General features: G+C 46.9%; 1 protein-coding gene across 1 annotated transcript; it reads left to right on the forward strand.

Moving 5' to 3' along the window:
• Positions 1–99: 99 nt before the first annotated feature.
• DESI1 (desumoylating isopeptidase 1) lies at positions 100–21,385 on the forward strand. Its single transcript, XM_043439815.1, has 6 exons — positions 100–441; positions 12,500–12,521; positions 13,723–13,792; positions 16,028–16,137; positions 16,803–16,925; positions 18,803–21,385. The coding sequence occupies exons 1-6, from the start codon at positions 354–356 to the stop codon at positions 18,894–18,896; spliced, it is 507 nt and encodes a 168-aa protein (XP_043295750.1). The 5' UTR covers positions 100–353; the 3' UTR covers positions 18,897–21,385.
• The last annotated feature ends 436 nt before the right edge of the window (positions 21,386–21,821 follow it).

Consider the following 21,821-nt stretch of genomic DNA (forward strand, 5'->3'; position numbering starts at 1 on the left):
CCACACCGGACCCGAACTACCACCACGCCGTCTGCAAAGCCCCGCCCCCGCCCGCCAAACCCCGCCCCTCGCCGTCCGTCAGGATACTACGCACATGCGCGAAAGTGCGTCCCTGCCCCCGTGCTGTCTTTCGCACGGATCGTGCCCGTCCCCGCTCTGTCACCTCACAGTAGTCGTTGCCGGTGGCGGGTGCCGGGGCGCAAGCAGCCCAGGGCGGCCTCTCCCCGCCCCTCAGGCCGGGCCGGGGCTCGGTCTCCCGTTCCCTCCACTCCCCTCCCCCGTCGGGTACGGGAAGGTCCAAGCCGCTGCCGGGTGCCTGAGGGACTTCGTGGCCGCCGCAGCCACGGGTCCCGATGGAGCCGCCGAATCTCTATCCGGTGAAGCTCTACGTGTACGACCTGTCCAAGGGCCTGGCCCGGCGGCTCAGCCCCATCATGTTGGGTGAGGGGGGCTGTGGGGAGCGGGCGGGAACCGGGCAAGAGGGCTCCGGGACGGCCGGCCGAGGGGGGCAGGCCTGGGTCACGACTCAAGGGAAGGCCCAGAGGATGGAGAAGCGCCCGAGGAGAGAAGATGTGCGTCTGAGGTGGGGGCCCTCTAAGCCCCACTTTGCAGTCATCACGTTTGAATCCCGGGAGAGGGGAGGGAGGAGTCACGCCTTCCCCAAGCCCTTCAGAGCCCCTCCAGCTGGGAGGAGGGGGAAGCCGGCGCTGGGTCCCGGTGGGTGTCCTGAGTCGCTCGTGGAGCCCCCTTAACATTCCTCCTCCCTCGGAGGGAGGCGAGGTGTCTTTCCGCGCAGTGCCCCGCGTGGTGAAAGGGACACTGCGGAGGAGATCCTTCGCTCCGCGCCAAAGGGAAACTCTTCCTGCAGTCTCTGGGGTAGGTGGGAAGAGAAGGCTAGAGCGTGTTGAACAGGGGCCCCGCCAATCGACCCCAGACAGAATAAAGTCGGGGTCTCCCGGCTTCCGAACTCGAAAATTCACCGAGTTCGGCCTGACTTCATGCGGTCTTCTCGACAGTTTCTAAGTTAATTGCTTTTGCCCACATGGTGAGAAAGCAATTGGAGGATTGAATGCTGTTGGGTCAGTAATGATTAGTGAAGGAAGTATTTTCGGTTGTGCTCCATTAAACTACTTAACTACCAGGAGAGAAAACCAGTCCCAGTTTAGCGGAAACCAATCCTCTTTTATAACCCAAATACCAAAATGTCTTGTGTAACCTAGAAATAGTCCGGTTTGTGATTTCAGGTGCTGTTGGGCAGGAAAGGATTATGGGAATTGAAAACTGAACAGTTTGGGAGCATCCATTTGAATGGCTAGTTTCTCCTGACTTCTGTGGAGACATTAGCGAATGTTTTAGTTCGTGTCCATGAGACAAGAGGAGAGAGGTCGAGTAAGCAAGGCTACCTTTGAGTTTGTGTGTCCTTGAAGTTTCTAACACGTCTTGCTGGAGTGAACTTAATCACTTAACTCTGGGCCAATGAGTGATTCCTGTTTGGCTTTCCATCAGAAATCACCTAGGGTGCTTGTTAAAAATACAGATACCTTCCTTTCCAGCATATGTTGTTAAATGGGAATAGAAAAAATGAAACTGAAATAGTTCTTTCTATATGCAATTGGGTGTTTGAAGCAAAGGATACATGTTGTTTAGGCAAATAGTTATCTGGAGGAATACATAAGAAAATTTGTAACAGTGTTAGCTTATGAAAAGGACAACTTGAGGCTGGGAGACAGGAATGAAAGGGAGATTTTGCTGTAAACTTTTTTGTATCTTTTGAATTGTGTACTATACACATATTGCAAAATAAGCATTGTTTTTGGCCACACTGATTTGCAGGATCTTAGTTCGGCAACCAGGGATTGAACCCCTCTTCCTCCGCAGTGAAAGCAACAGAGCCCTAACTACTGGACTGCCAGAGAATTCCCACAAAGTTTTAAACATAGGGATTCTAGAGCCTTATTACACAAGTACTAAATAAGAATCTTTGGAGTTTTGGTCCAGAAACCTGTCTTTTTAATAAACTCCTCAGACAATTCTTACGTAGCCACTCCATGTTTAGAAGTTTGGGCCTAGTTCTCCAGTTGTTAAAATGAGTAAGGCAAATCTGAAAGCAAAACTTACAGAGTCACTGTTTGAGGAGGTGATAGTCACTAGTATATTACATCAGTCAAGTTGTGACTAAACCTCTTGGAATGGAGCCATTTAGTTAGCTTGATCATAGTGAGGTGTCACTTCGATACTTCCTAGGCCCATCAATAAAAGCCTCCACCTTTACACTGGATATTTTTTGTTATATTATCTAATAGTTATTGATTTTAGCTGGAAGGGGCCTTAGGGCCATTGGTTCATAATTCATTCAACATATTATTGAGTGCCTACTATATGCTAGTCAATGTTAAGATTAAGTGAAGATGATGTGATGAATAAAGATGTTCTCTACCATCGTGGAGCTATTTAGTGGGGAAGATAGTAAAAATAAATAAGCATATGAAATAACTACAAATTGTGAAAAGTACTAGGCTGCGCAGGAAGCCAACTAGGTGCTGAGACAAAAAATACGAAGAGAGACCTATTTTAAATAAGAGAATCAGGAGTAGTGTCTTTTAAGTTGGAAATTTAAGGATGAGGAAGTAGTCACAAGGTGGGTGGTGAGGTAGTTACAGGGTTCCAGGCAGAAGGGGAATTAACCTGCCAAGGCCCTTAGGCAAGAAGAGCCTGGCCTGGCACTGGAAGAAGACCTTTGTGTAGTTCAGTGCGTGAAGAAGAAAGTGCCTTAACTGAAGGTGGAATACTGGGACTCCTTCCCATCCCATCTGAAAGCTTTTTTAATAGATGTGAAATCCTAGAAGACCTCAGCCAAATTGGAACTTCATCATTTGGGCACCTTTGATTGCAGTGGTATTTCTGAGAACACCACCTTGCCTGCAAATCTAATTCTCTCTTCTCTATCCCCTTTTCTCATATTGCTTCTCTGCCTTTTGTAAAAGTAATGAAAAAAGGGTTATCAGAGCTGATAATCGTTACTCTCTTGAGTTAAAAACATGGAAAATGGGCATTACCTTACTGGTTCATCCCATCCAAACATCACTAACCTTAAAGTTGAGTGTGTCCCAATTCTGTGAGTAGCCATCCATTGATTTCCCATTCCTAAATATTAATATATTTGAACGTTTAAAAAATCAGTTTTTTTCCTAATTTTTTCATGAATTCTAGAAGCATATTAATAGCTAGAACTCACTGACCGCTTGCCATGTGCCAGACCCTTCTGTTTCCTGAGTATTTTCCTGTGTTACATTCTTCGCCACAATTTTGTGAGATAGGTCCTGTTATTACCTCCATTTTTTAGTGGAGATTCCTGAGATAAAGGGCATTAAGAAATTTGCCCCCAGGTTGCACCTGGTAAGTAGCAGAGCTGGGTTGTGAATACAGGCAGTCTTGACTTCCAGAGCTCATATTCTCAGTTATTTTGCTATACCACCTCTCTTGTGTAATCTGTTCCCTTATAATTGATGTAAAGGCATTTTTGGCCAGGTGTTTCAAATTAGCTGAGTTCAATGTGTGTGCCAATCATAATCACAGATTTATGACCATGCCTCCTGGCCTTCATTGTCCCGAACTAGTGTGACCTCATCAGCAGTGCCCTCTTAATCTTGTTTTTTTAAGGTGGAGTGGCCTGGCTCTTTAGTTGTTGTACTTTTGTGACAGTTCCTCATTATAAGACCCCGTGTAGTCTATTACAGTCATGACTAGACCAGATAAGGTGAAGGTGAAGTCGCTCAGTCTTGTCCGACTCTTTGCGACCCTGTGGACTGTAGCCTACTAGGCTCCTCCGTCTATGGGATTCTCCAGGCAAAAATACTGGAGTGGGTTGCCATTTCCTTCTCCAAAGCCCAGTGTAATTACGTTCTCCCCTGAAACAGTGTGGACTCCACAGTTTTACTCTGTCCCCTTTTCAGTCTTCTAGAATTGCTTTTCATGAAGCTGTTCCTGTTCCACAGTCTCTCACTCACCATGAACATGATCCCAGAAATATCTTTACCTTTCTAATCGAGCAGATGGCCTGATTGTACTTTTTTTTTTCATGGTCACTATTTGCCTAAGATAATTAGCTATTATGATTGTCCTTCAGTTTGTCCTTTTAATAATTTTGGCTGCTCTTTAAATTCCTTGACCTCTTTCTGTGCTAAAGTACGTAAAAATAAATGTGGAGGTTTATGTATTTATTTAATTGTACTAAGGGATATTTTGTATTTGTTGATTGTTTTCCGATCTGAAGTTTTGTGTACATATACATGTTCCAAGATCACATTTATTTTCTCTTTACAATCCTGTCTCAAAAGTGTTCTCAAATTTAAAGACTTAGGCATATAGAATATATATAAATATATATTCTTGGCAGAATGCAATCTAATGAATATTTGAGATTTTACACTGTTCAGTTTCTTGCTTAATTCTATAGTACAAATAGTAACAAAATAAAACACATAGACTCTGTCCTTGAGTAGTTTATTTAGTTAAAAATAATGCTGTACATATGCCACATTAGATAACAGCCCAAAAGAGATTATGATTAGATGCCAAAAAGAAGTGAGTGGTGAAACAATTATTCTAGGCCTTGAAAGATGGGACAGGCCATTGTGGGTTGGATGTGTCAGAAAGACTTCAGCAGGAACCTTGAGCTCCTGAAAGGCAGGGACTCTGTCTCCCCTGTGTGTTCCCTAGTGGTCATTCAGAGCTAGTGGCCAGTAAATATTGATTATAGGAATGATTGAGACAAGCTCAGGCTTTAAGATTAGACAGAATGTATTTAAATCTGAGGGGATTTATTTAATGTTTTAATGCCATCTATTGTGTTTTGTTTTAGATTTTTATTCTTCATTATGTGTGTTGTTTTATATCCATCCAATGAGTTGATTTAGTAATAACTGCCATTTCTTAATTGCAAAATGAAAAAACAAATGTGACTTACCAGGCCCTTTATGATCCTTCTGCTTTTCTCTCCACCCTCACCTGTCCCCACATCCTGAATAGTCTCTACTTAAGACTTTCTCAGCTGGGTTCTACAGGAGAACTAAGCCCTGGAGAAAATGATCTGAGTAACTGTTTCTCCCAGTAGATCCTCAAGGCATTATGGCCTAATTGTCTTAACAGAACCCCAGGGTCTGAGAAGATGGTTGCACATCCTAACAGGACTGAACTGTTCATTTCTTTTTCACCTCAAGGCTTTTCAAAAACTGTGCCCTCTGCCAGGGATGCTTTCTCCCCCCATCTCTTAGCCTGGATAACTTCTGCTTATCTTTGAGGTCTCAACTGAAGTGTTACTTCCTCCAGGAAGCCTTCCCTGTCCCCCTGCCCCTCAAATCTTGGTCATGTGTCTCTATAAAGTACTGATAACATCCTGTGATCTCCTTTAATAGCATTTATTCTATCTTATAATTGCCTGTTTTCTCATCTGTGTCCACTCCCCCAGCCTCACCTGGACTAGAAGCTCCACTGGGGACAAGAATTCTTGATTGTGCATGTGTGCTAAATTGCTTTAGTTATGTCCAACTCGTTGTGACCCTATGGACTGTAGCCCTCCAGGCTCTTCTGTCCATGGGATTTCCCAGGCAAGAATACTGGAGTGGGTTGCCATTTCCTTCTCCAGGGGATCTTCCCCACCTAGGGATCGAACCCTCTTGTCTTCTGCATTGGCAGGCAGATTCTTTATCACTAGCACCACCTGGGAATCCCTGGAGTTCAGTAAATATCATACAAACTGAGTGACAGGATGTTGCAGACCTATCTCAAAGCATTGCTACAAGGCCTGACTGATAACACCAAGCAACGATTAAGAGGGAACCCACTCAGTACTGAAAAAAAAGAACTCACAAATTAGTTATTTTTATCCTGAGAAAGAATCCTGTACTGGATCCTAGAGCTAAAGTATTAAGTAGTTTTAAATCTATCCTTTTTTGAGGATTAAAATACCTCTCAGTTTTTAACAGTGTTTTGCATTTTGATTTTGTGATGACCTTTCCCTGCCTTAAGGAGGGGCAAGCCCCCTGCTAATAAGCTTTCTTTTTTTTTAAACAAAATAGGTCCAGAGGTCCACTTATGATACACAAATGTTTCTTTTTACCTTTTCCCACATAGATTCAACATTTACCTAGTGGTTCTAGAGAATAGTGAAAGTCACTCAATCATGTCCGACTCTTTGTAACCCCATAGACTATACAGTCCATGGAATTCTCCTGGCCAGAATACTGGAGTAGGTTGTCATTTCCTTTTTCAGGGGAGTCTTCCCAACCCAGGAATCGAACCCAAGTCTCCCCCATTGCAGGCATATTCTTTACCAGCTGAGCCACCAGAGAACCCCTCATAGCTCAGTCGGTAAAGAATCTACCTGCAATGCAAGAGACCAGCGTTCGATTCCTCGGTCGGGAAGATCCCCTGGAGAAGGAAATGGCAACCCACTCCAGTATTCTTGCCTGGAGAATCCTATGAACATAGGCGCCTGGCAGGCTACAGTCCATGGGGTCACAAGAGTCAGACATGACTTAGCAACTAAACCACCATCTAGAGAATAAGCTGATTTTTTTTTAACCCCTTCACATTGCTGGTAATCTGGAAAATCAGATTAAAACATTGCCAGTTAAGAGTGCTTTGTCCCTGTGGGGAGACACCTAGGAGGTGAGCTAGTGTGCTCAATTGCTCAGTCATGTCCGACCCTTGCGACCCCATAGACTGGAGCCTGCCAGGCTCCTCTGTCTCTGGGATTCTGCAGGCAAGAATACAGGAGTGGGTTGCCATTTCCTTCTCCAGAGGATCTTCCTGACCCAGGGGTTGAACCCAGGTCTCCTGCATTGCAGTCAGACTCCACCAACTGAGCTACAAGAGAAGCCTGAGGTGAGCCTGGGCTACTTTCAATTTATACCCATGAGCTAATGCTGCCTGCTCCTGAAGTCCCATCCCTGCCACCCACTTTATGCTTATTAGTAGACATTTATTTAGCACCAGCAGTATACAAGGTGAGCACGTCTCATTGCCAACTGTCTGTACACACAAACTCCACTACCTTAATCTGCGAGGGAGGTAGATGGAGTATTTTCTCCTTGGCTTTTATATTACTGACTTGACTCTTATAATCAGGACCTCAATCTACATTCTTTGTTGTTTATGATGGAAAACAGGGCTAATATCCACAGCTTCCATTTATTTTCATGTGCATACCTCACAGGCTTCCAAATCAATGCAGTGGGTGTACCAGCAAGCTTAGAGACATACAGCTATCTGACCCACAGACTCTGCAGCTTGCTGAGGAAGTCCTAGTGGGAAACAGTCTGCTTTTCTGTAGTGCGCCTATAGCCACTGAGCCTCATTCACGTCCCCCAGTGGCCCTGTGCCCTGATTCAGTCTCCAACCCTCACCACCTACTCATCTACTGTGTCTCAGTCTGAACGAAAAAATTTAAAAATCACTTCAGTCCCACTTTACAGTGCTGATCACCCCCAGAGGAGGCCATGACCCTGGTTCTTGTCCTCATGAGATCAGGTCACAGGGCAGCTAACGTCACATTTCTACCTGAACTGCTCTAACGAGTGCATGGTCATATCCCTTTTTTTTTTTTTCCTCTTTACACTGGACAAATCATGCATTTTTATTTACCTGTTTGAAATGACATTAATAAATATTTGTCCCACTCTACTATGTAAAGATGTGAGAATAAGGATAACTATGAAGCAGTTTAAGAAAGGATGTGAATCCACTCAATCCATTTTAAGTTGTTGGTTCTAAGTGTTTGGTTGATGGATTGATTAATGACAGAAGGATAAATAAGAATCTTTTTTTCTATAGTTTCTATCACCATTCTATGGGTGGATAGGATCTTAAGCATACCTTGATGTGGTTGAATAAATAGGAAGTATAATGTCCTCGTTGGGGCTTCTCTGGTGCCTCAGCAGCACAGAATCTGCCTGCAATGCAGGAGCTGCAGGAGATATGAGTTTGATCCCTTGGTTGGAAAGATCACCTGGAAGAGGGCATGGCAGTCCCATCCCAGTATTCTAGCCTGGAGAAGCCCATGGACAGAGGAGCCTGGCACGCTATAGTCCATAGGATCGCAAAGAGTCAGACACGACTGAAGTAACTTGGCACGCACGCATGTGTGCATAATATCCAGCTTACAGATAAGTTCAATGATCAGTACAGAGAATATCAAGGAGAATGAAGTAGGACTCGTATCCCACAACTTTGCATTGTTTTTCAGGTGTAAAAATAAGTGGCAGGAAGGTCTCTGAGGCCTCACTCCAAAAACCCATTATTTTAGTAGGACTGGGTTTGAACCAGGGCATCTGCACCTGCCACCTGTCCTCCTGGGTCGTTGAGCGTGGGCATCTGAGAAGGCAGAAGCAGGGTGCAATATGCCAGCATTGCAAAGTCATTTGAATAACAAGCCAGGGCAGCCAAGATTGAGGTTAAGAACTCTGGCCTCATTAGCACCGTGTGTCAGCCACCACAGCCGTGCATGTAACATCTCTGATCCAGGTTCTTTGCTCAGCCCTAGAATCACAAAGATGCATAAGCAATGGCCCTTATCCTTGAGACCATTATAGTCTAACGGGGGGGAAAGACCTGTAAGTAGGTAGTTTTTATACCAAGGCGCTGTGAGAGCAGCCATAGAACTTGCAAACTGTAAAGCCTAAAAGAAATTAGAGGTATTCTTTTTGTGGGGCACATATTATGTGCCAGGCACTGTGCTGGGCCTCTTTCATGTGTCATCTCTTTTAACCTTGGAAATGTTATGAGGTGGACACTACTACTATGCCTTTTGTTCCCTAACAGAGTTGAAAACCAAGGTTCCCACAGTGCCAACCAATAGAACTTCCTGCAGTGATGGAAAGATTCTAGATCTGCGCTGTCCCATGGCTAACTGCTAGCCACACATGGCTGTTGAGAGTGCTTGAAAAGCAGTACTGAATTTGTTCTTTTGATTTTAAAAGCCACTTGTGGTCAGTGACTACCATGCTGGACAACTCAGGCTTAGAAAAGTTCTCAACTTCTCCCAGTTGATCTACGTGACCTGCTTCTCCATTACCTCTGCTCCCCTCCTACTTTTGTCCTCACTCACCCACTCTAGCCACAGTGGTCTCCTAAAGGTCGCTCAGATACACCTAGCATGTCCCGCCTCTGCATGGCTCCCTCCCTTGCCTCCTGCGGGCCTTTGCTCAAATGTCACCTTCTCAAATAGGCCCACCCTCGACGTCCCCAAAATGCCCAGTCTCCCTTACCCTGCTCTTATTTTTATAACTCATTATTGTTAACTTCCCTGGTGGCTCGGATGGTAAAGCGTCTGCCTATAATGCGCGAGACCCAGGTTCAATCCCTGGGTTGGGAAGAGCCTCTGGAGAAGGAAATGGCAACCCACTCCAGTACTCTTGCCTGGAAAATCCCATGGACTGAGGAGTGTGGTAGGCTACAGCCCATGGGGTCGCAAAGAGTCAGACACGACTGAGCAACTTCACATCATCATCATTGTTAACCTACTGTGATTTATTATGCTTATTAGTATTATTTATTGACTGTCCTATCTCCCCACCCTGTGAATGCATTGAAGGAATTTTTTTTTCCTTTTCTTTTCGTCTCCTTTGCATTTTGACATATCCTTAATGCCAAGAACATAACCTGAAATATAATAGTCACTTAATAAACATTGATTCACTGAACTGATAAGATTCAGACCTGCCCTGTCCACACTAGAATCTGTGTTCTCTTTTTAAAAAATTTTAGCCTTACCATTCAGCTTGCAGGATCCTAGTTCCCCAACCAGGGACCAAACTCAGGCCCGGGGCAGTGAAAGCGCAGAGTCCTAACCATCAGACCGCCAGGGAATTCTCAGAATCTGTGTTGTTCTTCACTACACTGTACTTCTGTCTTATAAGCATAGTGTTCTTCCCAAAGTAAATGAGAGCAGGATCACCCAGGAGAAAGCAGGATCCCTTGTCTGTCCAGTTTCATGCATCATTGCATGTCTTCAAGGAAATAAACATCAGGTTGCTGCCATTTAGACAAGCTGTTTTTATGTGTCAGTCCAGAAGAGCACACCAACTCAATTTAAAAGGCAACGTTAGTCCCTCCACTTTACGCATTGTAAAAGGAAGAGTGTGGTCTTTTAGAGTCTCCTAGAGTTGGCTGGAAGAGATGAAGAATCCAGCTCAGTGCCTGTCCTAAATGGGTTATCACTTCCATTTGGCATCCATTTCTTTCTGATCCACCTCTGTGGAATTTCAGTTTGGATCAAGGCAGGGCCTGCCCCACAGTCCCCAAAACCCTGGGCCAGAATCCCTCTGTCCCATTTGTGACCTTGTGGTCAAAGCAGCCGGTTTCCTAGTGGAAAGCAGACTGGTCTCTAGAGTCAGAACAACTCTGCTACATTTTATTTTCCTTTGTTATTTCACTTAGCCTCACAGCACTAACAACAAAGTGTAAAATGATTACGTGTAATACAGAATTTCAGACTAATCTGATGGACACTGAAATCTGTTCTTGGATCTTACCTATCAACCCTGAAGTGGTATTTCTTTGATCTATTTAAAATTTTTTACCCTTTTCCTCAAGGAGACTATTATATCCAGTATCTCCATTAATCAGCATTGTGTGTACCACACACTGTGATGCGTTACACATATAACCATTACTGGTTACAAGTTTGATAATCATTACAAATCAGGTAATTATTACTGATTACTGAATACAAATTTGTATTGATGAAACTGCAGCTCAGGTTGAGTAAACTTGCCCAAGATCCACCTCTAGCAAAGGGAATAGCGCAGATCTGAACTTATGCCATATTCTTTTTTTTTTTTAATGTGGACTATTTTTAAAGTCTTTAATTTGTTACAATATTGTTCCCATTTTTTATGTTTTTGTGGGATCCTAGCTCCGTGACCAGGGATTGAACCCACACCTCCTGCATTGGAAGGCAAAGTCTTAACCACTGGACTGCCAGGAAGGTCCTATGCCATATTCTTAACTGCTTTTAATGACACTATGCTGAGTCATCAATAGGTTGTCATGGAGTAGCCATGGTTTCTTTTGTCTCTTCCAAAAAAAGAAAATTAGGCTAAGGTTATCTGTTTCAAGTTTGCTTGAAGGGGCAAAATAGTGCAGCTTATGCAAAGGGAAAAGTGTAATCACATCAGCTCCCCCTCTGTACAGGGCCTAGAGTTTTGTCCTTTAGAAAGTCACAGGGCAAACACCGAAGCATTGAAAGCGACAGTAAGCACTCTTTACTTAGCACTCAGTAAACAGTTACCCTGAAATGATAACCAAAGGCGGGTGAGTGATGTTGATAGTGTTCTCACGTCCTTCACTGCCCTTCCTCTTTATTCTTGCCACTCCTGCATCCTCCGTAGCTTACCGCAAAGACCTCCTCAGTCTATTCTCTGCCGTCTTTCCTCCAGTACGTCTTCTGTTCCTACAGTTATCTCTTAGAAGATACAGTTATTATTTGAAAACATGGATCTGGTCGAGGCACTGTGCTGCCTAACAACCTTCCATGCCCTACAGTGTGGGGCGGCCTTCAGTGCAGGTTTGCTCTCTCTTTCTCGCACCTTTGCCTGCCACTTGTCCTCTTCCCGCCATCACTGCACCTTCTGCTGTACCCTGCAAGACCTTAGTCTTTTTCATAGCCCTGTGTCTGCATGTGCTGTTCCCTCTGGCAGAAATGTCCACCCCTCTCCCTGTTTGTTCACTGGTTGAACTGCAGCCCTGAAGGTAATTTTTTACCTTTATTACACTTACTTCTGTTATGGAGCCTATCAGCATTGTGAGTTAGTTACATATGTCTCTCTTTCCATTTGACTTTGGGCTCCTTAAAGGCAGGACTTGCATTTCATATTTGCATTTCTGTATCTCTCATCACTTCTGGCATATAGAGGTATAGAGGTACAGAATACATGTGCATTGACTGGTCAAATGGATGGCATCTTCAGAGTTCATTCTTATTTTCTAGAGGATTTCACCTCACATATGCTCAATGAAGAAATGGATAATGGCTTTTCTATACTCTTGTTTTACTTTGTCTCTGTAGGTGAGACAGAAATTAAAAAGATAGAGTTGAACTGACCCTAAAGGGGAAAGAAAAGCAGACATACATCAGGACTTCCCTGGTGTCAGTGGCTAAGACTCAGCACTCCCAATGCAACAGCCCCGAATTCTATCCCTGGTCAGGGAACTAGATCCCACACACTGCAACTAAGACTTGGCACAAATTAAAAAAAAAATGGGGGGGGGGTATATCAATACCAGTGTTTCTTCTTGAATTCTGCTTAAGGATTCTGATTATTTTTCAACTTATTTAACATGACATATCATGTCATGACCTAAGGACCTTATCAGAGGTCCCCCAAGAGGTTTATAATGGGTTCCTCTGATGATCTGAATTTGCTCTGGCTGGGAAGCAAAAGTCCCAAGTTAGTCTAGTCCCAAGTGGCTAAATCTCTCTTTTTTTTTTTCTCCGCAGGGAAACAACTGGAAGGCATCTGGTAAGTTGGGTAGGACTCCTTACGTTGGCTAGTTTATGAAACCAAACAGCATCCATGCATTTCAGGTTCCGGTCTGTGGCTTCCAGTTTGAAACTTAGCTCTCTTAAGCCACAAATCTTCACGTTCTAATGCAGTGGTTCCCAGCCACAAGTTACCAGTGTCTTGAGACATTTAGGGTGGATGGGTGGAGGCCAGGGTTGCTGCTGTAAACATCCTGCAATGCACAGGACACCCCTCCACAACAAAGAATTATCCAGCTAAAAATATCAGTGGTGCAGATATTTCACCAGACAGAGGATAAAAAACCCTGTCCTAAGGAAAGGCAAAATGATGTATGCTCACCCCTGACCAAGTTTTCTAACTATAGAAGTCATGAGGACCCCATGTTGGTCTTAAAACACAACTTCATTGGTCTCTCAGACTCATCCCTGTCAGACACAGGATGATGGCTGGGCTCTGTTCCATTTCTAAGGAAACTGTAGGTCAGAGTTCTGACTGGATCCTAGAGCCTCCTGACATTTTGGTTGACCAGATGACCATTGCTTTGTTTGACCAGAACCAAGAAGCAATATGAGCACCTTCACTTGAAATAGGTCCACCCTGAATACCATCTGGTCTTTCTTTCCCTCAACATGGTCCAGGTTAACTACTCCTGTTAATTTGAAAAGTCTGGGAACAACCTATGGCCATACCACCCTGAACGCACCTGATCTCATATGAAAAGTCTGGAAACATCTTGGTCTGCGGAGCTTTATTTCAGTATTGATTTGTTAATGTTGGGGTGACTCTCAGGACTCTCCTCCACTGACATGATCCACAGTGATGGTTCTCAACAAGGGACATTTCTGCCACCAGGAGAATGTTGGCAGTGTCTGCAGACACGTTTGGTTATCACCACAGAGGGCATGAGGAATGCTAGTGCTGTCTAGTGTGAACAGACCACAATCTGCTAAACCTTCTAGAATGCACAGGCCAGCCCCCACAACAAAGGATTAGCCAGCCCCAAGTGTCACTAGGGCCAATGCTGAGAAACTCTGATCTATGATGTTTATCTTATCTTTGTTTGGTTAGGATTATAAAGCTGTTGACCTTGTAATTCATATCCTGAGGCAGAAATTACTCTTACAGCACTGTGGTGTTTGCTTTTCCCCAGACCAGTTTTAAGCCATCTGGCTCATTCTACCTCTTCTCTGCATTGCAGGCACACCTCCATAGTCGTGCACAAGGATGAGTTCTTCTTCGGCAGTGGCGGTATCTCCAGCTGTCCGCCAGTGAGTGTCTGCCCCCATCCTGTCCACTGTCCCAGGTTCCCGGGGGTTCCCATAGTCCAGGATCCTTGCTGTCCTCCATAGTTCTGGCGTCTAACCTGGTGTAAGTAGCCCTGTGGCATAGTTCTTCATGATGACCTCAAGACTCAGTTCAAGAATACCCCTCACAGATCTGCCAGGCAGCTGCCCTTCTCTCTGCTCCCATGGCATTCGTGGTTCCTCTGTCACATTGGGCATGTGATGGTGAAACAGGCCGTTGCTGAGTCTCCACAGGGAGCCCCGTGTATGCTCCTTATAAGCTGAGACCGTCTCACTCTTCTGTCACCATCACCAGCTCACTGCCTCTCTCCTGGTCTGAACTCAGTCAGTGTGAAGCTGATGAGGGCTCTGAGAGAGAGAGTGAGGTGCCCAAAGTTACACAGCCAGTTGGAGCACTAGTACTAAAACTCAGGTTTCTCTGACTCCAAATCCCATGTCCTTTTCCAGAAAATTTCTGTCTAAGCTATCTAAGGGTTGTCCCAGTAGGTACTCAAGCAAAGACCAAGAAAACATTCATTTTGATACTCATAAATGGGACGTCATGTTTTATTTCTTCCTTCTACTGGCCCCGCACCTCCTATAACAAGTCCTTCATTAAGCCCAAGTCAGCTCCACCTTGTAAGTGTATCTTAAAGCAGTCTGTCCCTCTTCGTCTCTTCTCATTTCTCCCGAGTCCTCGCCTTAACCCAGTCACCTCATTCTAGCCTGGACCACAGCAGTGCATCTGCTTTTCCTTCTCAGCTGGTTCTCTGTACAGATGGCAAAGCAGTTTTTTCAAAACCCAGCTCTGATCATGGCCTTGCCCTGCTTAAGTCAGAGCTCTCCCCACTGCTCTCAGGATGAAAACCAGAGCTCAGCACAGCCTCCGAGGCCCGTCCCATCTGGTCTCGGCCCCTCTCTCTAGATTGCCTCTTTGCAGGTGGTGCCTTTCCCCACCCTTCCCCCCTTCCCATTCCTTGAACACCTTGGACATTTAAACCTGTCCTCTGACATCAGTCCACCTCCCTGATCCTTCACTGGGCTAACTCTCTCCATCCTCCAGGTGAGCTCACTGTCACTTTCTTAGACAAGTCTTCTCTGACCTTTTGGACTGGGAAGGTCCCCTGTTTTATATATTAATGGCATTCTGTACTTTTTCCAACAAGACCCTTATCACAGCTCATAATTATACATTGGTTTGCCTTTACTGCTAGACTGTAAGCTCCACGTGGACAAGAATCTCATCTGTTTGGTCCACATACCTCCAGTGCCTTGCATGCAGTAAGTTCTCAATAACATATTTGTTATACGAGTGAAGAGTAATGGGTCAAATAGTGACCTTTTGGTCTCTTGCACCTCTGACTACAGTAATCCGCTCACCATGCTTTTCCCTCAAATCTTGTCGGGCACACAGTTGGGTGCTTGAGCTATTGCGTGAATTTATGATCTTTTCGAGGAGCGCAGCTCTGAAGTGCGCTCTCTCACTCCCCAGCCCATTCCCAGCCCTCTCCTCCCTACTGATCCTGTTGCTTTCCTCACAGCTGGTTCCCCCAGGGCCTCAGTCTCTCCTTGCATCTGCTGCCGCAGTCTGTTAACCCATGGCTGAGGGGTTTTGGTAGGCCTTTCAGGGGCCAGTAACTCTCTTGCCAGGGGAACCCTATCACCTTGTTAAATTGGCGTCACAGATCAAAAAGGAACTGAATCTTGGGCATATCTGCCAGGTTTCTCACAGTTCTTCACATTTTCCCAGGGCTACAGGGGGTATCAGGTGTGTCATGTGAAAAGCTGGCTGCATCCATGATGAATATGGGCATGGAAAGATGCCTCAGGTGTGAGGCATTTCTGGCCGTCCTGCTCGGCCCTCGTTACTAGGCCTGCAGGGAACAAAGGGAGACCGCAGATTTTGGATTTCTGTGTCTGTCCACTGGAGGAGTGGGCAGTATCAAGAGTCCAACCTGCAGAAGACTTAGCTTCCCAGGGCCCCACCAGAAACCAGACACCCGACTTCTCAGCCATGCTGTCAGCCCACGGCCACGGACAGTCTCCAGGAGCCTCTAAGCTGTCGTAGCCTTGACACAAAGAAGAAATAAGTCTTCCTCTGCCCCAGGTGCTCTGAAAGTTAGAAGTTGTTGGAGCAGAGCATTCGTGGTCTTCCATGGCAGGGGAAAAAATTCAGCGGAGGGAGTGACTTACTGGCTTTCTTTGGGTTGGCTCCTGTAGGGAAGGACTTTGCTTGGGCCCCCAGATTCTGTGGTTGATGTTGGGAGCACAGAAGTCACAGAAGAAATCTTTCTGGAGTACCTGTCCTCCCTGGGGGAGTCTCTGTTCCGGTGAGTGGAGAACAGGGGTAGTGGGTCGTCGTGTCTGTCTCCCCCACTAGATAATTGGCCCCCAGACGGCAGCCACCAGGTCATTTCCCCCAGAGCACTCAACCCAAGGTCTGGCCCAGTATTTGCTGAACAAGTAGGATGGGAAAGGGGTTACTTTCCACAAAAAGAGCTCAGCACTGCCTCCAAGGCCACTGTTCCATCCAGCACACCTACTGCTGAAACTTTGAGGGAAGGAAGGGCTATTTATTCCTTCTGATTAAAAGCAGCTGCTGCTAGTTCAGCACCTGCTGCTCTCAACCAAGTATTTTGTCCTGAAAATCAGAAACAGGGTTTGTAGAGAGGTTGGGATGAAATATACTGGAGCAGGTTTTCTCTTACTGAAGCTTGAGTCAGTTTCAAGTGTTAAAATTCTAACCCCGGAGCTCGGCTTTTGTGAATGTAAATATTCTCCTGAAATGGAGGAGCCATATGTTTTATATGTTTTTATTTCATTCTTCCCTTAAAATGCCCAGAGTGACAAACCAAGCTCTGCTTTGGGAGTGTAGGAGAGGCATTCCCCATCCTTAGATTCAGCTGTGCTCACCATCCCATTACCTGATTTCGGTTTCATGTACGCACTTACTGACTTTTATATCTGTGTCCCAAACCTTTCTCATAATGTACAGAAGTGAGGCCTACAACATCTTTGAGAACAACTGTAACACCTTCAGCAACGAAGTGGCACAGTTCCTAACCGGGCGGAAGATCCCTTCTTACATCACTGACCTTCCCTCTGAAATTCTCTCCACGTAAGTGGCCTCTGTCTCTGCCTCTGCCTTTGAAATCCCCACTCACAGACAAGGTCTCTCCTCTGGCCCACATCCGCCTCCTTCCCCATCACCGCCCCCCCACCCCCACCCCGATCTCGGCAGAATCCTGCCAGGCTGGGTGGGGTGTCATGATGGCAGCTTCTACCATGGAAGGCCACCATTCTTTCTGCTCTCAGAGGCTCACCTGTGTTACCTTCACCCTCCTACTCTACCCTGTACCAACTCTACCCTGGCCTGCGTGCAACTGCAGAATTTAGAAACCCACTTGACGCCGGCCCCAGTGTTTGTACAGAATCCTGGCATCTGTCTTTCCCATTGCACATGAAGCTTGCCACTCCCCAGAAGTGCCCGGTTAAAAGGCAGTTTAGATGGACGAGCAGAGAGTAAGTCGGAGAATTAGTCAGGGGACTTGTTTGGAAACTGTCAGTCTGTCTTCCCTTGCACCTTGAGCTCTTTGACATCCTCAAAGACAACCTCCCAGGCAGCCTCATACCTCGTAGCACATAGACAGCCCTCAGTAGGTGTTTTCTTCAGAAGCACTCTGGAGCCCCTCCCACCCTGATGTGGTCCGAGCTTTGTGGGCCGTCACCCAGGCAGCGTCCTTTCAGGGGACACACGCACCCTCTGTGCCACCTCACCCCGCCCTCCCGTTGCATTTAGGCAGCCTCTGCCCCCTGCAGGAGCAGGCCCCTTTCCTGACTGACTCTGAACTGAGGACCTGTCCAGCAGATCCTGACAGGTTTGGCAGGCTCAGCAAGGTGAGCTATCCTTCACACCTGGGTCAGAACCTCTCAGGAAACAAGGCTGTTGTCAGTGTCTAGCCAGCGAGGAGAGCCCCACGTCCCTGGCCCTGCCTTTCTACTCCTTAGTGGGCGTGTTAAACCCCACGGCAGGATCTAGGTCATGGGCCCTGAGTAGCTGGAGTGTTCTCGCTGTTATTATTTGATGCATGGAGTTCCTGGACTTGTCTGAATTAGGCTTACTATTTCTTGGTTTCCTCTGTTTATGCTTTAGAATATTTCACTTCCTTTGAATTCAGGGATGGTTTTCAAAAATGGCAGTAGCCACCGAAGGAAAAAAAAAAGCCAATAACTGAGATATTTTGCGGGCAACCCAATTTAAAGTTGTAGTAATCTTGGAAAGTCTCTTTTTTTATTTTTGGCTGTGCCACACAGCATGTGGGATCTTAGTTCCCCAACCAGGGATCGAACCCACATCCCCTGCATTGGAAACAGGGGGTCTTAACCACTGGACCACCTGGGAAGTCCTGGAGAGTGTCTGAGACTACAGTATCTGCAGTCTTTTTTCCAGCTGAGCTGCTCTCAGAGCACACGGGGCAGTGGCATCGGCACCTTCTGACAACCTGCACCTGCCGTTTTTCCTGAATACTGCCAATACTCCCCCAGAAGACCCCAGTTCCCCCCAAATCCAACTGTGTGCCATCTTCACTTCTGACTTTTTCATTTCCTTTTTCTTTCACCTCAGCTTCCTCACTTAAAACTTTATCTTCTTATGCCATGAGAAAATACAAGTGCAGGAGGCACAGAAAACTCTGTACTGTATGTGGCCAGCCTGTTCAAACCACAGCTAACCGGCATGCAGAGGCGAAGGCAGTACGATGGTAGCGTTAACCGAGGAGGGGACCCCAGGAGTGAAAATGCAGAGCGACTGTGTAGAGATCCCCTCTGGGAAAAAGGATGTGGGGGGCTCAGTGAGAAAATGAAGTGAGGCAATAGAGAACTCTTCCCAGGCGTGGCAGTCCTGCTGCACACACGGGCAGAGCTGAGCATGGTGGCCAGCCGTGCTGGTCTGCATCCGGGAGCCCACCCCAGCGCCCATGTCTCTTCTCTTCACAGGCCCTTCGGACAGGCCCTGAGGCCCTTCCTGGACTCCATTGCGATCCAGCCTCCCGGAGGGAGCCCAGTGGGCCGACCCAACGGCCAGAGCTAACCGGACTGCATGGGACCGCCCTGCCTCACCAGGGCTTTTCCTTTTTAAACAAAACAAACCCTACCAGATTTCTATTTTATAATTTTACATCAGAGCTAACAACCAGGGGACGGCTTTTTAAATTTCCCAGGGAAGGAAATCATCAGGCTGCATGTAGGACACAGCTGCTAAGACACAGAACAAAATGCCATCCCTTCTAATAGTATTATACTAATTTATTAAGGCTCTCTTGTCTGTGAGTTCACTTCTGACGCTGCTTCCTAAGCGTCCTCCCCACTGGAGAAAGGGAGGGGCTTTGTTTAAGCCAGAGGCACTGTTTGGGGGAGCCCCAGCCCAGAACCTCTTTCTAGAGAATGCCCACACTCCACCCAGCTTGCCACCTGCTGTGGGACCCAGGTGAGTTTTACGTTATCCGTGACCTAGAAGTGGTTACTCGCCACCATGAAATGAACCAAAGGATTGGTGCACATGGGGCCAGTTTCAGGGAAACTCACCCAACCTAAGTGAACTCTTTAGCCACGATCTCTCTCACCTTCCCTCCCCTCCCCCAGCAAGGCCAGGGGGCCCAGACTGGAGCAACCAAAAGCCTCAGGATGCGGGGAGAGTAACAGCAAGTGCCAGTCCAGAGGAAACCGGATAAAGCCATGCTTCCTTCCACCTAGACTGATGGCCAGTCCTCTGACATCGCTCTAGGAGAACCTCCCTTGCTGTCTGCGGTCTGCTCTTCCTCCGTATAGCTGACCTGTCACAGTTAATGAAGGTCTGGAGCAGCAGAGACCCAGGCCTTTTGTCTGCAAGTAATAATGTAGGTTATTGACAGTCACTGTACCCACCCAACCCAGACCAATATGCAGTATTCAACTAGGGACCAAGGGGAGATGATTCCATGCTCTTGGAAAATATCCCTGATGTAGAAAGCGTAATAATACAGAATCAAGGTGGCAAGAAAATGTAGAGTTATTTCTGATAGGGATTTTTATAGTATCCTAAATGTGTTTTGAAGGCAAGTGTTATTTCTGGTGTCCTTCTGACTTGAAGGAAGCAAGATGGAGGGCGTGAGTGGGCATTTTCATAAAGGGCTGTTGGCCAGGAGCTTCTAGGCAGGGAACAATCTGGAAGTTTCTAACCTGGAGAGGCTTTCAGATTCTCTTTCTTCCTGTGAGCCTCCCTTAAGTTGGGAGAGTGAATATGGAGAACTCAGAGCTCCCTAGTGCCTGAGTCCTAGCCCTGGCCTCTGTGGGTCCCTCCTGCCACGGCTCTTGCCACTTCTCAGACTTGAATTATGTTCTTTTTCCTGGGGTCTGGCCTGCAGCAGGTGCCTTTCCTCTCCGAAGAGCTGCTGCTCACCTCTGGCCTCATCTCCCATCTCTGCCGTTATCATGGCAGCTGGCATTGTCAGGTCTCAGCTGAAGGAAAAGATGTTCCTCTGCCTTAGTGTTTGCCTGTGACCTGAGCAGGGCACGTCCGGGATGATGAGCTGTGCTATCAAGTGACATTTTGGAACTTTTAAGATTGGAAGCTAAACCAGTGAGCACTTTAATCCTTCTCAAGACCCACTGATTTGCCAGTGTGTGTGGTAATGATACGTCAGAGCAGAAACTAGCAGGGCTGCTATTCAATGTGGACCAACTGGCAGAACTGGGCTGTGGAGAACGCGTTTGAGGCTGGGTTCCTCCTGGGAGGGCAGCATGCTAGTGGAGGCCACAGCTCTGCTTCTTAGCCAGGTGCTCTCCTTTGTTTAGCTCGCCTTGCCCTGCCCTCTCTTCCAGGCTCCTGCTCCAGACCCCTCTGCGCAGGGCACTGTGCTCTGGCCAGAGCATGGTGGGCCTCACAAGCTCCTTGTCTTGTCTGTCCTCCCCCACATCCGGGCTCAGCTGATTTCTCTCCTTCTAATAGTCACCTCCAGACCCAGGGCTGTACCAAGAAGTCAGCCTGAGCAGCTCCCCGAGAGACTTTGAGTCCCTCGGTTCACGGAAAGCCGCCCTTCATGCGCAACAGCCATTTGTGCCAAAGCCCGTGCCTTAGGGCTTGTCCAGGACGAGGAGGGAGCAGTAAGCCTTCTCCGCAGCTCTGCAGGAAGGCAAACCTTCCCTCCCCCACCCCAGTCCCACAGTCACTAACTGGAAGCCCAGGCTCAGACTAGGACCTCCCAACCCCATCCTCACATTTCTCTGTATCCCAGAGCCTCAGGAGCCTGCTCATTGTGACCAGCTAGCTCCACCCGGGAGCACACGGGCAAGCAGAATGAGACAGGAGGCGTGTGTGATTGTATCACAGTGGGATGCCTCCACTGAGGTCCACGGGTCTAACGGGGCAGGGGAGGAGGAGAGGGGATGAGACTGTCACCCTCTCCCAGAAATAAAGTTTGTACCTTAGAGATTCCTTTCCGCCCTTGGAAGTCAAGCTAATAATTGTGTCTAGTGTGGAGGTGTTTGCTGGTCTTCTTTGGTGTTTTTTCTAATGCAATAAACTCACTTCTGCCTGCTGCATTTGCGTGCTGTTTGAGGGTCTAAGTCTGAAGCCAGCATGAAGCAGCTCCAAGCTGCTGCTCCGTCTGTCTGCCTCTGAGCTTAGCTTCTCTGAGTCTGGACATGCTGCCTGTGCTTGGCTATATGCCATGTGGATAAAAAGTGGTGAGAGCAGAGAAGAATATCTGACTTTCACCGCCGGACTATAAAGGTGGAGAAAGGGCCCAGAGAGAATTTGACTAGCCTAAGGTCACCTCGTGGTTGGGGGTGGAGAAAGACTCAGAAGCCTGGTTTGCTGGGCCCAATTTCTGAGATCTCAGAGGACATCGACCTCACAAGAAGTATCCACTTCTGGTTTCAGTTTGGCTGTAGGCTGGGTTTGTGCCCCCGGAGATCTCTCCCCACCTTGTTACCATCACCTCACTGAACAAGTGTTGGGGTGGATGGACAGGTCTCT

Source organism: Cervus canadensis, chromosome 21, assembly GCF_019320065.1.
Source record: "Cervus canadensis isolate Bull #8, Minnesota chromosome 21, ASM1932006v1, whole genome shotgun sequence".
Classification (NCBI taxonomy): Eukaryota; Metazoa; Chordata; class Mammalia; order Artiodactyla; family Cervidae; genus Cervus; species Cervus canadensis.